General features: G+C 38.6%; 1 protein-coding gene across 1 annotated transcript in view; it reads left to right on the forward strand.

Moving 5' to 3' along the window:
• Positions 1–20,379, forward strand: part of VWA3B (von Willebrand factor A domain containing 3B) — a 431,643-nt gene that overhangs the window by 220,317 nt on the left and 190,947 nt on the right. The window contains exon 12 of the mRNA XM_042783482.1: positions 11,086–11,184. Coding sequence (XP_042639416.1) covers positions 11,086–11,184 — 99 coding nt within the window. The remainder of the gene's footprint in view (positions 1–11,085; positions 11,185–20,379) is intronic.

The raw sequence follows: 20,379 nt of genomic DNA on the forward strand, positions 1-20,379 counted from the left end.
TTCAAAATGATAAAAAAAAAAAAAAAAAAAAAAAGAGTAAAAAGAGAACGTACAGATTGGGAAAAAATATTTGGCAATGACATATCTGACAAGGGACTTGACTTATCTTTAGAATTTGTAGAAAACTCCAACACCTCAACAACAAAAAGACAAATAATCCAATTTAAAAATGGGCAGAAGACATGAATAGACAATTCATCAAAGAGGATATTCAGGGAGCCAACAAACATATGAAGAAATGCTCACAATCATTAGCCATTAGAGAGATGTAAATTAAAACAACAATGAGATATCATCTTACCCCAGCACTAGTACCAAAGTTCAACAAGACAGAGAATAACAAATGCTGGCGAGGATGCAGAGAGTGGGACTCTCATACACTGCTGAAGGGACTGTAAAATGATACAACCACTGTGGAAATCAGTATGGCAATTTCTTCAAAAGTTGGAATTAGAAATACCATTTGCCCCAGCCATTCCATTAGTAGGCATATATCCTAAAGAAGTGAAAGCCAGGACAAGAACAGACTTATGCACACCTATGTTCATCACAGCCCTATTTACAATAGCCAAAAGATGGAAACAACCTAGGTATCCATCAGCAGAAGAATCGATAACCAAACTATGGTACATATACACAATAGAATACTATGCAACCCTAAAGAATAACGTAGAATCTGCAAAACACCACATAATGCAGATGAACATGGAGGACATTATGTTGAGTGAAATAAGTCAATCACAGAAGGACAAATATTGTATTAGTCCATTATTGTAAAAAGTCAAGGAAAGGTTTCTATATGGAAGGAAATTTTCTTTGTTGGTTACCAGGGGTGGGAGGGTAGGGTAGGGAACACTGTTAGATAGGTAGAGACAAGTATTGATTTAGGTGAAGAGAAGGGCAATGTACCAAATGTGAGTGATCAACATGGTGCCAGTGAGGAAGAGGAAGACATAGAGAGGTACATGGAACGTACAGACAACAAAGACGAACCCTTTTGCACATACAGTACTGCGTTGTCAGTGCAGGCAAACATGGCTATATGGGTGGACAGGCTGAACTATTAGGTATGTCTACGCAGCAAGGAGTATACCCAAGATTGTGTATAGGGTTGGCAGGCAATGGTTCTACAAGTGTATTTATATGTTTTGTAAGAATTCCCAGGTGTACAATAGAGCTGACAAGGGACAAGGTTGTAGTCACTTCTTGGCCACAGCCAGCTACCAAGAGGGACCAAGTAGTTGAACCTGCGGGCTCTGGACCATAGTCATAGGGGACATCAAGCTCAGTTGGCATAACACATTACACAAAACATTGTTCCACCTCCTACTTTGGCGAGTAGCAACTGGGATCTCAAAAGCTTGCAAGCAGCCATCTAGATGCAACGACGGGTCTCTCCTGTCCAGAGCAAAGAAGAATGAAGAAAACCAAAGAGTCATGGAAACAATTAGTCCAAGCGACTGGTACACCATGTGATCCTCAGCCTATATGACTATGAAACCAGAAGAACTAGATGGTGCCCAGCTACCACTGTCTACCACTTGGAGGGGGGATCTATGTAGGAGATCCTGGATAGAGAGGGAGAACAATATGGAACAAAACTCAAAATCATTTGGAAAAAAAAAAGGGACCAGGTTTGCTGGTCTGATAGGGCCTGGTGGAACCACTGAGATTATGGTCCCTAGTTGCCCTTCAGGTCTGGAATTAACCCACACCTGTGGCTTCCAGCCAAAAAAAGATAGACATATGAGGTGATCATTTGCACTAGGTAGATACACTCCTTGGAGAGAACAATCAGGGGAGAATAGAAAGACTACTTATGCACAGGGACATAGCTCAGGGGGCAGGAGTGCATGGAGGGAAGGACACAGGGAAGAGGTAACTATGGGGAGGAAGAGGAAGGGGAGCTGTTGCATTGTAGGAAATTGTAGTCAATGTCATGAGACAAAGTGTATATGAACTGCTGTACAGAAAGTGAATTTGCTCTGTAAATTTTCACCCCCCCAAAAAAAAGTATACTAAAGAACAATAACAAAAAAATTTGTGACATGCAAATGATACAACTTTACTTGCTGAAAGTGCAAAGAACTTGAAGCACTGATAGAGATTAAAGACTACAGTTTGTGCAGTATGGATTACACCTCAACATAAAGAAAATGAAAATCCTCACAAGTGGACCAATAAGCAGTATCACTATAAATGGAGAAAAGATTGAAGTTGTCAAAGATTTCATATTACTTGGTTCCACAATCAATACCAATGGAAGCAGCAGTCAAGAAATCAGACGACGTATTACATGCAGCCAATCTGCTGCAAAAGACCTCTTTCAAGTGCTGAAGAGCAAAGATGTCTTTTTGAAGAGTAAGATTTGCCTAACCCAAGCCATGGTATTTTCTTTTCTTATTTTATTTTTTTTTTATGTTGGGAGATAATGTTTTATTCTTAGTATTTTGCATGAAGATGCAAAGTAGGGTTTCTCCTAGCTATTTACTTCCAAATCTTGGAGTATTGAACTTTACTCACTAATCAATTTAGTATACTTTTTGTCTGGTAACATGCAGTACAGATTCAAATGAGGGTGAAAAAACCAGGTGGTGGACTTAGAAGTGTTCTTATATTTTCTCAGAACATTTTAAAATGTTCTATTTTTATATTCAGGCAAACTGTAGATGCATTCTTTTAATGAGTTTCAGTGCTGACATTATTTACTACAAAACAGCAAGACAACCAGTTAGATATTGTTGCAAGCATGCACTTTAAAGGTTTCCCCTCTTGTTTAAAAAAATCCAGGATATGCTCTCGTGTTCACAGAAGAAGCAGCTACAGAATGGGGCCTATAAATCTGATTCCTGCATGTGTCAAAACAGTAATGTATTAAATGCATATTATTGTAAAAATTTAAGACATGTCTTAAACACACTTACATTTTTATAACACATAGCAATATTAAATAATACATTTCCTTGTTAGAATCTGTTTGCCGTAAGCTATGGTATCTTCAATCACTTCATATGCATGTGAAAGTTGAACAACCAATCAGGAAGGGTGAGGAAGAGCTGATGCTTTTGAATTGTGGTGTTGGCGAAGAATACACAAAGTACCAGGGACTACCAGAAAAATGAACAAATCTGTCCTGGAGGAAGTGCAGCCAGTAAGCTCCTTGGAAACGAGAATGGCCATACTTTGTCTCACTTATTTTGGCCATGTTGTCAGAAAGATTCCCTGGAAAAGGATATCCTTCTTGGTAAAGTGGAGGGTCAGTGAAAAAAGGGAAGGCTCTCACTGAGATGGACTGACACAGTGTCTACAATGATGGGCTCAGGTATAGCAAGGATTGTGAGGCTTGCACAGGATCAGGTAGTGTTTCATTCTGTTGAACATAGGGTTGTTATGAGTCAGAGCTGATTCAATGGCACCTAACAACAACAATGGCTAATGATTGTGAGCATTTCTTAATGTGTTTGCTGGCTGCCTGAACATCTTGTTTGGTGAAGTTCATGTCCTCTGCCATTTTTTAATTTGATATTTTGCCTTTTTGATGTTGAGATAAAGTTTTCCATAAATTTTAGAGATATGTCTCTTGTTGGATATGTCATTGCCAAATGTTTTAATATTTAATATTAATATTATTAATATTTAATATTTTAATAACATATCTTCCTATCCATGAGCACAATGTGTTCTTCCATTTGTGTAGATCTCTTATGGTTTCTTGAAATAGTCTTTTATAGTTTTCTCTGTACAGGTCTTTTGTATCCCTGGTAGGATTTATTCCCAAGTATGTCACAGCTTTTTAATGAGTCTTTTTCCAATCCTGGTGCCATGTTCTTCTTCAGCGTCTTGGATTATTCGCTCAGCATACAGATTGAATAAATATGGTGAAAGGATACAACAGTGACACACTCCCTTCCTCATTTAAACTGTGCAATTTCCCCTTGTTCTGTTTGAATGACAGCCTCCTGGTCTATATACAGGTTCCTCATGAGCACAATTAAGTATTCTGGAATTCCCATTCTTCTCAGCATTATCTGTAATTTGTTATGATCCACACATTGAATGCTTTTGCATAATCCATAGACCATGAGTAAATATATTTCTGGTATTCTTTGCTTTCAGCCAAGATCCATCTGACAGCAGCAATGATATCCCTCATTCCACGTCCTCTTCTGAATCCAGTGTGCATCTCTGGAAATTCCCTGTCAATATACTGCTGCAACCATTTTTTAATTATCTTCAGCAAGATTTTACTTGCCTATGATATTAATTATATTATTGAATTATTTCCACATTCTGTTGGATCACCTTTCTTTGGAATGGGTACAAATATGGATCTCTTCTAGTCAGTTGGCCAGGTAGCTGTCTTCCAAATTTCTTGGCATAGCCAAGTGAGTGCCTCCAGTATGGCATCCATTTGATGAAACATCTCAATGGGTATTCTGTCAATTTCTGGAGCCTTGTTCTTCACTAGTTCCTTCAATGCAGCTTCGACTTCTTCCTTCAACACCATTGGTTGTTGATCATATACCACCTCCTGAAATGGATGATCATTGACCAATTCTTTTTGGTACAGTGACTCTGTGTATTCCTTCCATCTTCTTTTGATGCTTCCTGCATCATTCAATACTTTTTCCATAGAATCTTTCAATATTGCAACTTTAGGCTTGAATTTTTCCCTCAGTTCTTTCAGCTTGAGAAATGCCAAGTGTGTTCTTCCCTTTTGGTTTTCTAACTCCATGTCTTTGCACGTTTCATGTAATAATTGACATTGGCTTCTCAAGCTGATCTTTGAAATCTTCTGTTGCTCATTTACCTTGTCATTTCTTCCACTTGCTTTAGCTACTCTTCATTCAATGTCAAGTTTCAGAATGTCTTCTGAAATCCATTTTGGTCTTTTCTGATTCCTGTGTACTCCACTTGGTAAAGTCCACATGAATAGCTGCCATTTATGTTGTGGGAAAATAGTATTTGCAATGAATAAGTTGTTGGTCTTGCAAAATTCTATCATCCAATCTCTAGCATTATTTCTATCACCAAGGCCATATTTTTCAACTACCAGTGATTCTTTTTTGTTTCCAATTTTTGCATTCCAATCACCAGTAATAATCAACACATCTTGATTGCATGTTTGGTCAATTTCAGACTGCAGAAGTTGATAAAAATCTTCAATTTCTTCATGTTTGGCTTTGATGGTTGGTGCGTAAATTTTAGTAATAGTAGCGTTAACTGGTCTTTCTTGTAGGCTTATGGATATTATCCTGTTACTGAAAGCATTGTACTTCAGGATAGATCTTGAAACATTCTTTGTGATGATAAATGCCATGCCATTCCTCTTCAATTTGTCATTCCTATCATAGTAGATCATATGGTTGTCTGATTCACAATGGCCAAAACCAGTCCATTTTAGCTCACTAATACCTACGATATTGATCTTTATTTGTTCATTTCATTTTTTACCACTTCCAATTTTCCTAGATTCATACTTCATACATTCTATGTTCCGATTATTAATGGATGTTTGCAGCTGTTTCTTCTCATTTTGAGTTGTGCCACATCAGCAAATGGAGGTCCCAAAAGCTTTACTCCATCTACATAATTAAGGTTGACTCTACTCTGAGGAGGCAGCTCTTCCCCAGTCATATTTTGAGTGCCTTCCGACATGAGGGGCTCATCTTCTGGTACTGTATCAGACAGTGTTTCAGGGCTCTTCATAAAGGTTTCCAGTAATATATCAGACAATGTTTCACCGCTATTCATAAGGTTTTCACTGGCCAATTCTTTGAGAAGTGGATGTCCCCTTTCTTTTTCTGAGTCTGTCTTAGTCTGGAAGCTGTGCTGACACCTGTCTTTGGGTGACCCTCCTGGCATTTGAAATACCAGTGGCATAGCTTCCAGCCTCACAGGAACACACTAGCCACCACAGTATGACAAACTAACAGACGAGTCATTAACTCACTGCTATCGAGTCAGATCCAACTTGTAGCAGCCTCTCCTTGGATTTCCAAGGCAATATCACTACAGAATTTGATTGCCCAATTTTGATTATGAGGAGTGGCTGGTGGGTTTGAACCACCAGCTTTTTGGTTAGCAGTCACATGCCTTTGGCACTACACCACCAGAGCTCCTCATGAGTCATTAGAGAGTTGCAAATCAAAACAATAATACAATACAAAACCAAAACAATAATAGCAAAGTTCAACAAGGCAGAAAACAACAGATAGTGGTAAGGATATGGAGAGATTAGAACTCTCATACACTGTTGGTGGCTGCAAAAACGGCAGGGAGGCCACATGTTCTGACCTCCTCTAATCCCACAAGAGGAAGGCAGAATCACCATCAATAGCACAAGGCCTATTACTGCAAGGCCAGACATGCTGCCTCCCTCCAGCCCTTTCACCAACCGTTCCTCCCAAAGCACCCACCACCTCTCTCCTGGGTTCGATAATTCACTGCAGTGGCCACACAGAGCTCACAAATTATGAGGTTTATTAGGGAAGCACCACAGGCTACAATTCAAGTTCAGGAAAAAATGCTCAGCCTCTCTCCTAGCCCACCGTCCCTCAGCCAACAGTCTCTCACAGTCTCTTTCCCAGCAGTGCTAGTCCCTTGATGTCTCACTCAGCAATGTGTGTTTCTTGCGTCTCTTTCCCAGCAGCACGTGTCTCTTTCAGGGGCGTGTGTCTCTTCTGGCAGAACGTCTTCCTCAACCAGCAGTCAGAGACAGATTTCTGCCTCTAGGAGGCCTCCTTTTGAGCCCGGCAGGGTGGTCAAACTAGCCAATCATAGCATCAGAACTATAAGCACCTGAGAGAGAGTGGGCACCTCCCAGAACATTGTTTGGTGCCACGCCCAACAGAAATACTCCAGGTGGACACCTTCAGCAATCAGGAGCTCCTCAGTTGCTCATAGAAAATCCTACCTTGGAGTTTACAAAGACTTATGGGTAGAAAAGCCACACTAAGTAATTTACTACACCATAGAGGCACTGTAATTGATGTAACCACTGTGGAAAATGGTATGGCACTACCTTTAAAAGTTGGAAATATAAATAGCATTTGATCTAGCAATGTCAAAAAAAAAAAAAGAACCACTGCCATCAAGTAGATTCCAACTCATAGAGACATCCTTTGGATTTCCAAGGCTGTAATTCTTTACAGAAGTAGACCACCTCTTCTTCATCTTCCTCCCACAGAGCAGCTGATGAGTTTGAACTGTCAACCTTCTGGTTAACAGACAAATGCTTTAGGCACTGCACCACCAGAGCTCCTGTCTTTGGGTGAGTCTTTATCTCTGGTTCCTGGACTTGAACAAGTGGCCTGCCATGTTGCTTACTTTGTACTGTCTTCTTACCCTGATATGGGAGGCAGAGCTTTTCATCTATGAAAGTTGAAAGTTCTGACCCCTTTAAACTAGGGTGGAGTAATGTGCCTTAAGCTTTAGTTGAGAGATAGTGACACCAAATAGTGGGCTTAGTAACAACTCACAGAGAAGAATTTTCAAGCAAGTCAAAGCCCTGAATAATCTGCTTACTGTCTCTCCGTAGGATCATTTTTGCATATTAGGGAAAGTACATTACAGTGAATTTATATTTATCTAAAAATATATTCCTTTCTATATTGATGAAGTGTTTAAGAAATTTTCCAATTTGTAATTATTTAATATAATTTGAAAGATTGCTAAAAATCTCCCTATCATTAATTTGAAATACAATGTGTATATTTTGTCTGTTCTTTTATTTATTTATTTATTTTGCTTGAAGAATCATGGCTGATATGATAGATGTTAAGCGTAGGGGGCTTGAATGGGCCATGACTTACTCCCTTTGATTGATTCTGATTTTGCTTATTTATTCCTATCATATGTAAAGTAGCACATTTAAAGTCCCACATCCAATACCATACATTCATATGTGTAAGATCTATTAGCATGGCCATGCACTTGAAGTTTTTATTTCACTGGAACCTCTGTGGAAGGAAGTTATGTTAGGTGTGTCCATTAAATTGCTAATGATACCACACTGATATTTGCCAAACATTGGACATCATGAATAAAGTCTAGTTGAAACAGATGTGATCCCTGCCAAGGTATACTCAAGCTTCATGCTTAAGCTCTGTCAACAGTTGAGTGAACAATAACTGAATTAGTGTCTCACACAGAAACCACAGAGATAAAACTACATGAAGAGCTAAGTCATAATAGGGATAAAGTTAGGGACTCTAAATGCACAAACAGCAGAAGATAAACTAGATAACTAGGACCTTCTGAAAATTAAATACTTATACTCATCAAAAGACTTCACCAAAAGAGTAAAAAGAGAACCTACAGACTGGGGGTAAAAAAAAAAAAAAATGCCAATGACATATCTGACAAGGGTCTAATATCTAAAATTGGACAAAAAATCCAATTAGAAAGTGTGCAGAGGACATGAACAGACACTTCACCAAAAAAGACATTCAGGCAGCTATCAAACACATGAGGAGCTGCTTGCAGTCATTAGCCATTACCAAAAGTAAAACCAAACTCACTCCCGTAGAGTTGTTTCCAACTCATAGCAACCCCTTCTTGGGTTTCCTAGGTGGTATCTTTATGGAAGTAGATTGCCCCATCTTCCTTCTGAGGAGTGGCTGGTGGATGTGAACCACTAGCCTTCTGGTTAGCAGTCAGATGTCTTAGGCACTATGCCTCCAGAGCTCCCATTTAGAGAGATGCAAATCAAAACTACAACGAAACCATCTCACCCCAACAATAATGGCACTGATCAAAAAAATGGAAATAACAAATGCTGGTGAGGTTGTGAGGAGATTGGAACTTTTATACACTATTGGTGGGGTTGTAAGATCGTACATTCACTATGAAAAACAGTATGGAAAAGCTAAAAATAGAAATAACCATACGACCCAGAAATCCCACTTCTAGGTATTTATCCTAGAGAAATAAGAGCTGTAGCATGAATAGACATATGCACACCCATGTTCACTGCAGCAAGGAGCTCTGGTGGCGTAGTGCCAAAGGCATTTGACTGCTAACAAGAAGGTTGGCAGTTCAAACCCACCAACCACTCAGGGAAGAAAGACTGGGCAATCTACTTCTGTAAAATTCACCACCTCGGAAACCCAAAGGAGGTCACTATGAGTTGGAATTGACTCAATGGCAATGAGTTAGTTTCTTTTTGGTTCATTACAGCATTATTCACAACAGTAAAAATATGGAATAAACTTAAATGTTTATTAATGGATGAAAGAATAAACAAATTTTGGTACATACATACAACAGGATACTACACAATGATAAAGAATAATGATAAATCTGTGAAACATCTCACAACATGGATGTGTCTGGAGGACATTATGCTAAGTAAAATAAGTCAACCATAAAAGGACAAATAGTTTATGAGACCATTACTATAAAAAGTAGGATTACACACAGAAACAAACAGTCTTTGATGGTTGCCAGGGATGGGAAGAGAAGGGTGGGATAGTAGACATGTATTAATTCTGATGACGGGAAAGCAATACACAATATGGGCCCAGTGTGACCAAATCAAAGGAAGACACTGAAAGGTGTGTAAAGATAAAGGCCAATTATAGTAAATACTATAATATATACATTCCTGCAACAACAGTAATAAGGAACAATAATTTGTGAGTGGATACACAAGTAGATATATATGCTAAATAGGTGTGGGAGGTTATGGGACTACATCTGCATGGATACATGTACGTATATAATAAAGCACATAGAGGGCACAGTTATGGAGACTTCTTAGACATATCATTACTTTGCAGGACTGAGCCACTGGGCTAGAAGGCTGAAGTCTATAGTCTCAGGGGACATCTAGGTTAATTGGTGCTCATAAAGATCATGTTCTACATCCTAGTTTGGTTAGTAGCATCTGAGGTCTTAAATGGTTATGAGCAGCCATCTAAGACTCAACTATTGGTCTCTTCCCATCCAGAGCAAAGGAGAGTGAAGAAAACCAAAGACTCAAGGAAGTAATTAGCCCAAAAGACTAATGACTCACATAAACTACAGCCTCCTGTAACCTGAGACCAGAAGAATTAGATGATGCCTGGCTACACTCTGACCAGGAACACAGTAGAAAGTCTTGGTTAATATAGGTGAAAAATGTAGAACAAAATTCAAATTCATAATAAATAAATAAGACCAGATTTACTGGTCCAATAGGCTGGAGGAACCCCCAAGACTGTTGCCCTAAGTTACTCTTCTAACACAGAACTGAGACCACCCCTGGAGCCCACTCTGAACCAAATGATAGATTGGCCTATAAAATAAACAGTAACACCTGTGAGGACTGTACTCTGTAGAACAATCAATTATTTGAGACCAAAAGGGCAATATTTGCCTAAAAGCAAAGATGAGAAGGCAAGGAGGGGCAGGAAAACCAGACAAATGGAAATGGGGAGCCCAGAGTGGAAAAAAGGAGATTGCTGACATATTGTGGAGATTGCAACCAATGACAAGAAACAATTTGTTTATGAATTATTGAATAGAAAACTAATTTGCTGTGTGAACTTTCACCTAAAGCATAATAAAATGTTCCCCCTCAAAAAAAACTAGGTCTTCAAGACAGAAAATCCATAGTCTTGTCTTCTAGCAGTCTTTGGACTGTCTGGCCAGATGCTTTTAAGGCACACCTAGGGATTTGACTTCTTGATGTCACTTGAGCTCAAATCATTATCTCAGTATAACTTATCTTTTATTTTACAAGTATCTTCCCTCCTCCTCCTTTTTTTTTTTTTTTTTTTGTTTGGAAGTTGTAAATTAGTAAGTCTTGCTTTTGAGTTCTTTTCTGAGAATCAAGTGTGTGCTTAGTATCTTGTGGTGAGCAACCAACAGAACTTCAGCCCCTGGAGACCTGCACCCCTTCCCTTCAGTAGCTCCTGTGGGCCACTATACTATCTCTTTGCGGGATTTCTGCATTTATTTCACTCCAGAGTCAGCTCCGTGCTTAGACTTATTCAGATTCCAATCTCCCTAGTTTGGCAAATGTGGAACACAGTGCAGAGGATCTGAGAACTCTATGTGTGTAACTCAAAATAATTTATTCTCTCTCTCTCTCTCCTGTAGGTTGGCAGCTCCACAAACACTCTGAATGCTCTGCAAATTGCTTTTGCTGATAAAGAAACACAAGTAATCTACCTTCTGACAGATGGGAGGCCTGATCAGGTACTTGTCAAAATTGGGAACAAAGAGAGGCTCACCAATACTTTGAAAGTGAATGCTGAAAATGGGTTTTGGGGGCCCTTTCAACTGCTGAAAAGCTGTTTCAAGATATTTCATTGGCTTAAGGACCCAGAACTGAAGTGAGAAAACGCACTGAGGAATTCCTTTGTCTACTAAAAACACTGAGGAGAATTTATATGACAGTGAATGCTGTCTGGTTAATATGACACACACCCCGTGAAAGGAGAGGTCTGCCTTCCATTGAAGACTGGTTTACATTTCATTACAAATAAGAGTAAAGAGATTCCTTTGATTTTTTTTCCCCTTTGGGGACTCTGAATCTAAATATATCACAGCACAATGTCCGTGGTTTTACCCCTAATTTTAACTTACTAATCATTTAAACAAAAGCATGCATTTCCAGTGAAATGTTCTTTGTTTTGTTTAGCCTGACTGGAAAATATTTGGAAAGTTTAAAGGCGTCTGTTCATCTTCTTTTGAACTTCGTGAATGAAAGACTAGTGCTCTAGGCATTAAATAAATATAAGGATTTTCAGGCCAGCTCAATGTAAATTAACCTCTAAAATGAATTAGTATGAACTTGTATGCTCATTGTAAGGTGTTTGCATGTGCAGAAAAATGTTTTAAAATATCCTGGGTTGAATGATTCAGAGCTTAAATAGTAAAGCAACTGGATTTCACTGCAACATTAGATTTATGAGAGAAAAGTTGTGTGCATAGTGAAATTTTATTTTGAATGATTTTCCTGTCAACTTTACTATGCTTTCTATTCAGAAGCAATTTATTGTGTCTTTCTTATAGTCTGTTCACGGTGCCAAGGCTTGAAACTACTAATGAATAATGTCTCAGCCTTGTCATAGGTAAGCTTACACTTTGGGGGATATGATAGACCATATATAGTTTCCTTTGATACACTACGAGGAACAAGGTTGCCTTAGGAATGAGGTAATATGGGAATACAGAGTAGTATATTTTTTCTGTAAAAGATAGAGAGGACCACTAAGTTTCGCTAATGCAGGGACATTTGAAGCTGTGTCTGAAAGAGAAGAAGGTATTTTCTAAGCAGAGATTGTTACTGGTATCCTAGACAGAAGGAATGTTGTTGTTAGGTGCCCCTGAGTTGGCTCTGAGACATAGTGACCCTTTGTCCCACAGAATGAAACACTGCCTAGTCCTGTACCATCTTTACAATACTTGCTGTGCTTCAGGTCATTGTTGCAACCACTGTCTCAATCCATCTCATTGAGGGTCTTCCCTTTTTCATTGACCCTCTACTTTACCAAGGATGATATCCTTTTCCAGGGAATAGTCCCTTCTGACAACAAGACAAAAGAAAGTGAGACGAAGTCTGACTATTCTCACTTCCAAGGAGAATTCTACTGTACTTCATCCAGGAGATTTGTTTGTTTTTCTGGCAGTCCATGGTATTTTCAGTATTTTTTCCCAACACCACAACTCAAAGGCATCAACTCTTCTTTGGTCTTCCTTATTCATTGTCCAGCTTTCACATGTATATGAGGCAATTGAAAATACCATGGATTAGGTCAGGTATACCTTAGTCTTCAAAGTGATATCTTTGCTTTTGAACACTTTTCAGAGATCTTTTGTACCAGATGATCCCAGTGCAATATGACATCTGATTTTTTGACTGCGGCTCCCATGGGTGTTGATTATGGATCCAAGTAAAATGAAATCTTTAACAACTTCAATCTTTTCTCCACTTATTGTGATGTTGTTTATTGGTCCAGTTCTGAGGATTTTCATTTGTTTTATGTTGAGGTGTAATCCATACTGCAGACTGTAGTGTTTGATTTTCATCAGTAAGGGCTTTGCATCATCTTCATTCTCCGCAAGCAACATTGTGTCATCTGCATATGGTAGGTGTTAGTGAGTCTTCCTGCAATCCTGATGCCACATTCTTCTTCATATAATCCAGCTTCTCAGATTATTTGCTCAGCATACAGATGGAATAAATATGGTGAAAGGATCCAACCCTGAGGGATACCTTCTTGATTTTAAACTATTTAGTATAACCTTATTCTACTTGAATGACAGCCTTTTAGACTGTGTACATGTTCCTCATGAGCACAATTAAATGTTTTGGAATTCACATTTTTTGTAATGTTATCCATAATTTATTATGATCCACACAGTTGAATGCCATTGCATAGTCAATAAAACATAGGTTAACATCTTTCTGGTATTCTTTGCTTTCAGCCAAAATCCATCTGACATCAGTAATGATATCCATTGTTCCACATCCTCTTCTGAATCCAGTTTGAATTTCTGGAAGTTCCCTGTCAATATACTGCTGCAACAGTTTTTGAATTATCTTCACAATTTTACTTGTATGTGATATTAATGATATTGTTCAATGATTTCCACATTCTCTTGGATCAGAAGGAATAAACATGTGAAAATATATGAGGTGCTCAGAGAAACAGCCTGAGAGCAGACATGATGATGGAAGAGTGTTAGGACTGAGGCTAGAAAGTTAGGTTGGGGTCCTTGAATGCCATATTATAAGTGTGACTTTACTGCAGTGGGGAACTATCAGAGGGTGTGGAACAGAGGAACAATATTATCCAGTCTATGTGTATTTTAGAAATACGCCCCAGTTGAGGCAGGACATGACTGGCAGTAATGAGGCAGGTGCTGTGATTTTGATGAGGGGTAATAGTAAGGGTCCATCCTTTGGCAGGAGTAATAGAAATGGGAAGGAGGATACTATACTCAGAGATAAGGTTATAGATGTGGCATCAGTAGGACTCTGTGTCCAGTTTGGGAAAAGACTTGGTGAGGGGAAGATGGGAGCAAGGGAGAAAGAAGTCAAGATGATAGCTATATGATTTACAATGATTATGTTGTGATAGTTGTTGCTGTGTGCCACTGAGTCAATTCAAACTTGTAGTGACCCCACGTGACAGAGTAGGAGTGCTCCTTTTGGTATTTATGGTCATAATCTTTCTGGGATTGGATCACCAAGTCTTTCTCCCACAGAGCCGCTAAGTGGTTTTGAATCTTTCTGTTAGAAGCTGAGCACTTAACCACTGCACCATCAGGGCTCTGAGTTAAATTTAAATTTAAAGAAGGAGTAAGTTTGTGGGTCGCTGGTTGGGGAAGCTGAGATTGCCACCTGTGGAGCATGGATGTCCAGAAGCCTCCAGAAATAAGGGGCTGGAGTCCAGGGAAGATGTGAGATGGAGAGTCAGATTTGAGAATCACATGGACAGGCATTTTTGTTTTGTTTTGTTTTGTTTCTGTCTTTGTAATAAAAAAAAAATATATATATATATATATATATATATATATATATATATATATATATATTTCTACTACAGACAATTTTGGGGTTCTGGTAGCATAGTGCCTAAGGCATTGGGCTGCTAGCCAGAGGGCTGGCAGTTCAAACTCACAGCCACTCCTCGGAAGGAAGATTGGCCAATCTACTTTCATAGTGATACCACCTCGGAAACCAAGGAGGGGTCACTATGAATCGGATCTGACTTGATGGCAGTGAGTTTTGTTTTGTTTTGTTTTACAGGCAATTTAGAAAATATAAAAAAGAGGAAAATTGAAGTCACTCGTAACTCAATTTTGTGTTCTGCCTTTTTTTTTTTCCATTGAATATATAAGTTTTTCTGGGTCATGAGAAATTCTTCAGAAACATCATTCTCAATGATTGCATCATACCCCATTATACAGATTTGATAAAACTTCTATCTTAATACATTTTATTTATTTATTTAATTTTGGAATAGTAGTACATTTTCATAGTAGAAATTACAAATGTACAAAAGGATATGTAGAGGACGGTCTCCCTCCCATCCTTGTTCTAGCTAGGAGGCAACAGGATGTTACCAATTTCTTGTGTCTTCTTCTAGCAATAGTTTATGCTTGTTTAAGCAGGAATATATTTGTATATTTTTCCTTTAAAATATATAAATTGTAGCATACTATACACACAATTCTGCACCTATATTCATAAAACAATATACCTTGGAGAGTGTTTCATATTATTTCATAAAGAGGTTCCCCATGCTGCCTAGTATTCTATCACATGACTGTACTATAATTTATTTGGCCAGCATCTTGGAGATGGACACTTAGGTTGTTTCCAGTCTTGTTGCTGTACACAATGCTGCAAAAATAACTGTATACATATATAATTTTGCACATATTTGAGTATGTCTGTAGGGTAAATTCTGAGAAGTGGATTTCATCAAAAGGTGTACATTTTGATCAACCAAATAACCATGTCACAATGACTCCAAGTCCATGTGTGTCAGAGTAGAACTGTGCTCACAGGATTTTCAATGGCTGTTTTTTCACAAGTGTATTTCCAGGTTTATTCCTAGGTGCCTATGGTTAGATTCAAACTTCCAACCTTTCAGTTAGCAGCCAACACGTTAATCTTTTGCACCACCCAGGGACTCCACGTGTTTTGATTGTTGTTGTTGTTGTTAGTTGCTGAAAAGTTGATTTTGACTCGTGGCAACCCCATGTATGTAGGATAGAACTGCTCCACAGGATTTCCCAGGGTTTTATGACCTTTTAGAAGCATATCACCAGGTCTGTCTTCCAGCATATGTCTGGGTGGGCTCAAACCGCCAACCTTTTCAGCTGTCAGTTGAGTGTTTAATCTATTGTGTTGATAGATACTGTTAAATTGCTCCCCAAAGAGGATATACTAGTTAATATTCCTGCCCACAGTATATGAAAGAGATTCTTGATCTAAAGTTTATCAAGGAAGATGGAGGAGTAGGCAGATAACTACACAGACCTTCTTCAACAAAGAAAAGAGAAACCAATTGACAGAGATACAGAAGATAATCCCAGAGCTCTGGGCTTTGAAAGAAAGTATACAGAAGTGGATTAGGCACCAACTAGTGGAAAAACCTGAATGAAAACAGTGAGTACGGAGATGGTTGGAGCAGTAGACTGCCAGCTACTCTGAGGGGACCAACAGCCTGAATATTTCCAAGTGGTGTTGGGACCTGAGAATTGACCTAAAGATCATCCCTGGTCACCAAGGGCTGCAGGAACAACTGCGCTGTTGGCCTTTGTCTAGGAAGGAAAACAGCAAGGAGGGAGACAGCCTGAGCTATTGACTTTCTGCTGTCTGGAGGGTGCAGTCATTTTGATTATTTATAAGGGGCAGCCATTTTGGATATTTAAAGTGACTGAGAGCACAACCATTTTGAATTTTTACAAGTGGTGGCCATTTTGTATATTTAAAGAGACCAACGGCACAGCCATTTTGAAAGTTTACAAGTGACAGTGGCCATTTTGGATATTTAAAGTGACCGGGGGTGCAGCCATTTTGAATCTTTACAAGCAATGGCCATTTGGGATTTTAAAGTGACACCATTCTCATTCGGATTCCAGGGATCTAAGCATAGGCTCTGTTTACCAGGGATAGCAGGGACATATAGGAGGCTGACAATGGGAAAGGAGACAGGTGGTGAGTATATAAGTGCTGCCAACTAGTGAATAGGGGGGCACAGCACAGTACACTGCTTATGTTGATAACATATAAACAAAACAAAGAAAACAAAAATCGTGGGAAAGTCACTTCAACATACAATCACCAATTAAATATAAATACAAAAATGTCACAATGCCTCAGAGACAACAGAGCATCACAGTCCACACAAAGAAGCAAGATAAAGCAGGAGAAACAAGGGATCGGGATACAGACCCAAAACACATACCTGAGGAAGAAGTAACATTGGAACTCCCTGAAAAGGAATTCAAAAGAATTATATTTAGGTGTCTCTAATGAACTGAGAGACAGATAAGGAAAAGACTGACAAAATTGAGGAAAACACAGAGAAAATCCTAGAACAATTTCAAAAGACAATATAAGAACAAAATGACAAAAAAATGAAAAATTAGAAATGATACAAAATCTACACATAGAAATCCAGAAGATTAAAACTAAATTTTCAGAAATAGATAAGACATTGAATGGGCAAGGGAACAGAATCGAATCAATGGAAGACAGAATTAGTGAGATTGAAGGCAAATGTCTCAATACTTCTTTAGAAGGCAAGCAATCAGTCAGAAAAAAAGATCAAAACAAAATGAAGAAAGCCTAAGTTTCATGTGGTATACCATCAAAAGGAATAACCTACGTGTAACCGAAATTCCAAAACAGGAAGAGACAAATAAAACCACAGAAAAAATTGTAGAAGATTTGATGGAAAAGAATTTTCCTGGTATGATGAAAAATGAGAATATATCCATTCAAGAAGTCTGATGAACCCCAAACAAGATAGATCCCAAAAGAAAATGAGCAAGACATATCATCACCACACTCACCACAGCCAAAGACAAAGACAAAGAAAGAATCCTGAAAGCAGTATGGAAAAAATGAAAAGTTACCTGCAAGGGGCAACCAATAACACTAAGCTCAGATTTCTTGGCAGAAATCATGCAGGTAAGAAGACAATGGGATGGTATATATAAAACCCTGAAGAGAAAAATTTCCAACCAAGATGTATGTACCCAGCAAAATTGTCCCTCAAATGTCATGGTGAAATTAGGAGATTTCCAGATAAGCAGAAACTAAGGGAATTTGTTAAAACCAGACCATCCTTACAAGAGATGCTAATAGGGAGTCCTTTGGACAGAGAAACAACAGCAGCAAACAACAACTGACCATTAACACACATGGTGACATAACCCAGAAACCAACCCAGCTATGGAAGTATCCAAAGTAAATAAGCCTACAAGATTGTAAACAAGAAACCAGAGACATCAATTGACAAATGAGGAGAACTACAAACCAAAAAGAGGGAAAAAAAATTGTATAGTTACAGAACTTCTAGATGGTAGGGAAATCAAGACAACTACAAGATAGAATGGATTATTCTAAACTTGGGAAGAAAACTATAAATCACAAGGTAACTTCAAGGAAAAATGATAAACCTTCACATCAAAATAAAAAAGAGGAGAGGACCAGCACAAATATTTAACAAATACTGAAACAATAGCAACAAAGGAAATGATAACATGATTCATAAACAAAATGAGCTCAGCATAGGAAATTATATGGAACAAAGAAATAAACACCACAAGAAAGCACATAACAAAAGTGACAGCAGGAAATTCATACTTGTCGATAATTACATATCTGGCAAGGGACTTATCTCTAAGATTTATAGAAAATTCCAATGCCTCAACACCAAGGGAATTAACAATCCAATTGAAAAATGGGCAGAAGACATGAATAGACACTTCACCAAGGAGGATATTCAGGTAGCCATCAAATACATGAAGAGGTGCTCTTGATCATTGGCCATCAGAGAGCTGCAGATCAAAACAACAATAAGATACCATCTCACCCCAACACTGATGGCAATGTTCAACGAGACAGAAAATAACAAATGCTGGCAGGGATCTAGAGAGACTGGAACTCTCATACACTGCTGGTGGGACTATGAAGTGATACAACCACTGTGGAAAGCAGTATGGCAATTCCTTAGAAAACTAGAATTGGAGATACGATTTGACCAGCAATCCCATTACTAGGTACATATCCTAGAGAGGTGAGACCCAGGACAGGAACAGATATATGCACACCCATGTTCATAACAGCACTATTTACAATAGCAAAAAGATGGAAACAGCCTATGTGCCCATCAATGAAGAGTGGATGACCAAACTATGGTACATAAACACAATGGAATGCTATGTAGCACTAAAGAATAATGTAGAGTCTGCAAAAAAAAAAAAAAAAACACATAATATGGATGAACTTGGAGGATATTATGCTGAGTGAAATAAGGAAATCACAGAAGGACAAATATAGTATTAGTTCGTTGATGTGGAGGGTCCAGGAAAGGTTTATATATGGAGGGAAATTTTCTTTGTTGGTTGCCAGGGGTGGGAGGGTTGGGGAGGGAACACTGCAAAAAAAAAAAAAAAATGCATTGAAAAAAACAAAAAGTTTGTCATAGATTTCTGAGGGTCTGGGACTTCCCAATATTATCTACAAAATGCACTTACACAATTTTTTAAATGGGGAAATTAGTAGCTTCATTAGATTCTCAGAGGATCTGTGATCCACTTGAAGAATACGAACCATGGACATGAATAACAGTTGAAGCTCACATATGAAAATTACCCTAATATATAATTCATGAACTCTTACTTGTGAATTTTTATATTCATACTTGCTTTTTTTTTCCCCACGTGCAATCAATTTATTATGCATTCCCTCATGTTCTGTGAAAAAAGCAAATGAATATTTGATGTTCATGTTGTATATGTAAGACGTTAGGATGCACTGCTCAATTTCCATTTATTTTTTAATTTTTACTGACTCTGTAGTACCTGCATGTGTAAAGGCCAATGTTATCCCAAATATTCAGCAGAAATTTTTACTTGGAAAAATACACCGAAATGCTGTCCTGGACTCAATTACATCAATATCAGCTTCCGGAAAAAAAAAAAAAAAAAATTGCCATCAAGTCAATTCTGATTAAAAGTGACCCTATAGGACAGAGTAGAACTGCCCCATAAAGTTTCCAAGGCTGTAATCTTTACAGCAGAGGAGCCCTGGTGGTTCAGTGGTTAAGTGCTCAGCTGGTAACTGAAAGGTTGCTGATTCAAACCCACCACCAGCTCTGGGGGAAAAGGTGTGGCAGTCTGCGTCTGTAAAGATTTATAGCCTTGGAAACCCTATAGGGCAGTTCCACTCTGTCCTATAGGGTTGCTATGAGTTGTAATTGATTGAATGGCAATGAGATTGGCTTTTGGTTTGGAATTTTTAGGGAAGCAGACCGCCACATCTTTCTCCTGTGGAGTGGCTGGTAGGTTCAGACTGCCAACTTTTAGGTTAGCAGCCTAACACTTAACCACTGTGCCACCAGGGCTCCTTCAGCACCAGCTTACTCTTTGTTTATTCAATGTCCAGGGAAGCATTAGGGAGTGATATCAAATCCCCAACTCTTAGTGACCCTATAGGACTGAATAGAACTACTCCATAGGGTTTCCAAGGCTGTAATCTTCACAGAAACAGATTGTTGGCGTCTTTCTCCTATGGAGCAGCTGGTCGGTTCAAACCGCTGACCTCTTTCAGTTAGCAGTCGAGCAATTAACCACTGCAACATCAGGGCTTCTTATGATATAAGTCTTTAAAATTAATAAGGGTAAAAGGGTTCTAGTAAG

This window comes from Orycteropus afer, unplaced genomic scaffold (assembly GCF_000298275.1).
Source record: "Orycteropus afer afer isolate SDZICR_OR568_19922 unplaced genomic scaffold, OryAfe1.0 scaffold00017, whole genome shotgun sequence".
In the NCBI taxonomy this organism is placed as follows: Eukaryota; Metazoa; Chordata; class Mammalia; order Tubulidentata; family Orycteropodidae; genus Orycteropus; species Orycteropus afer.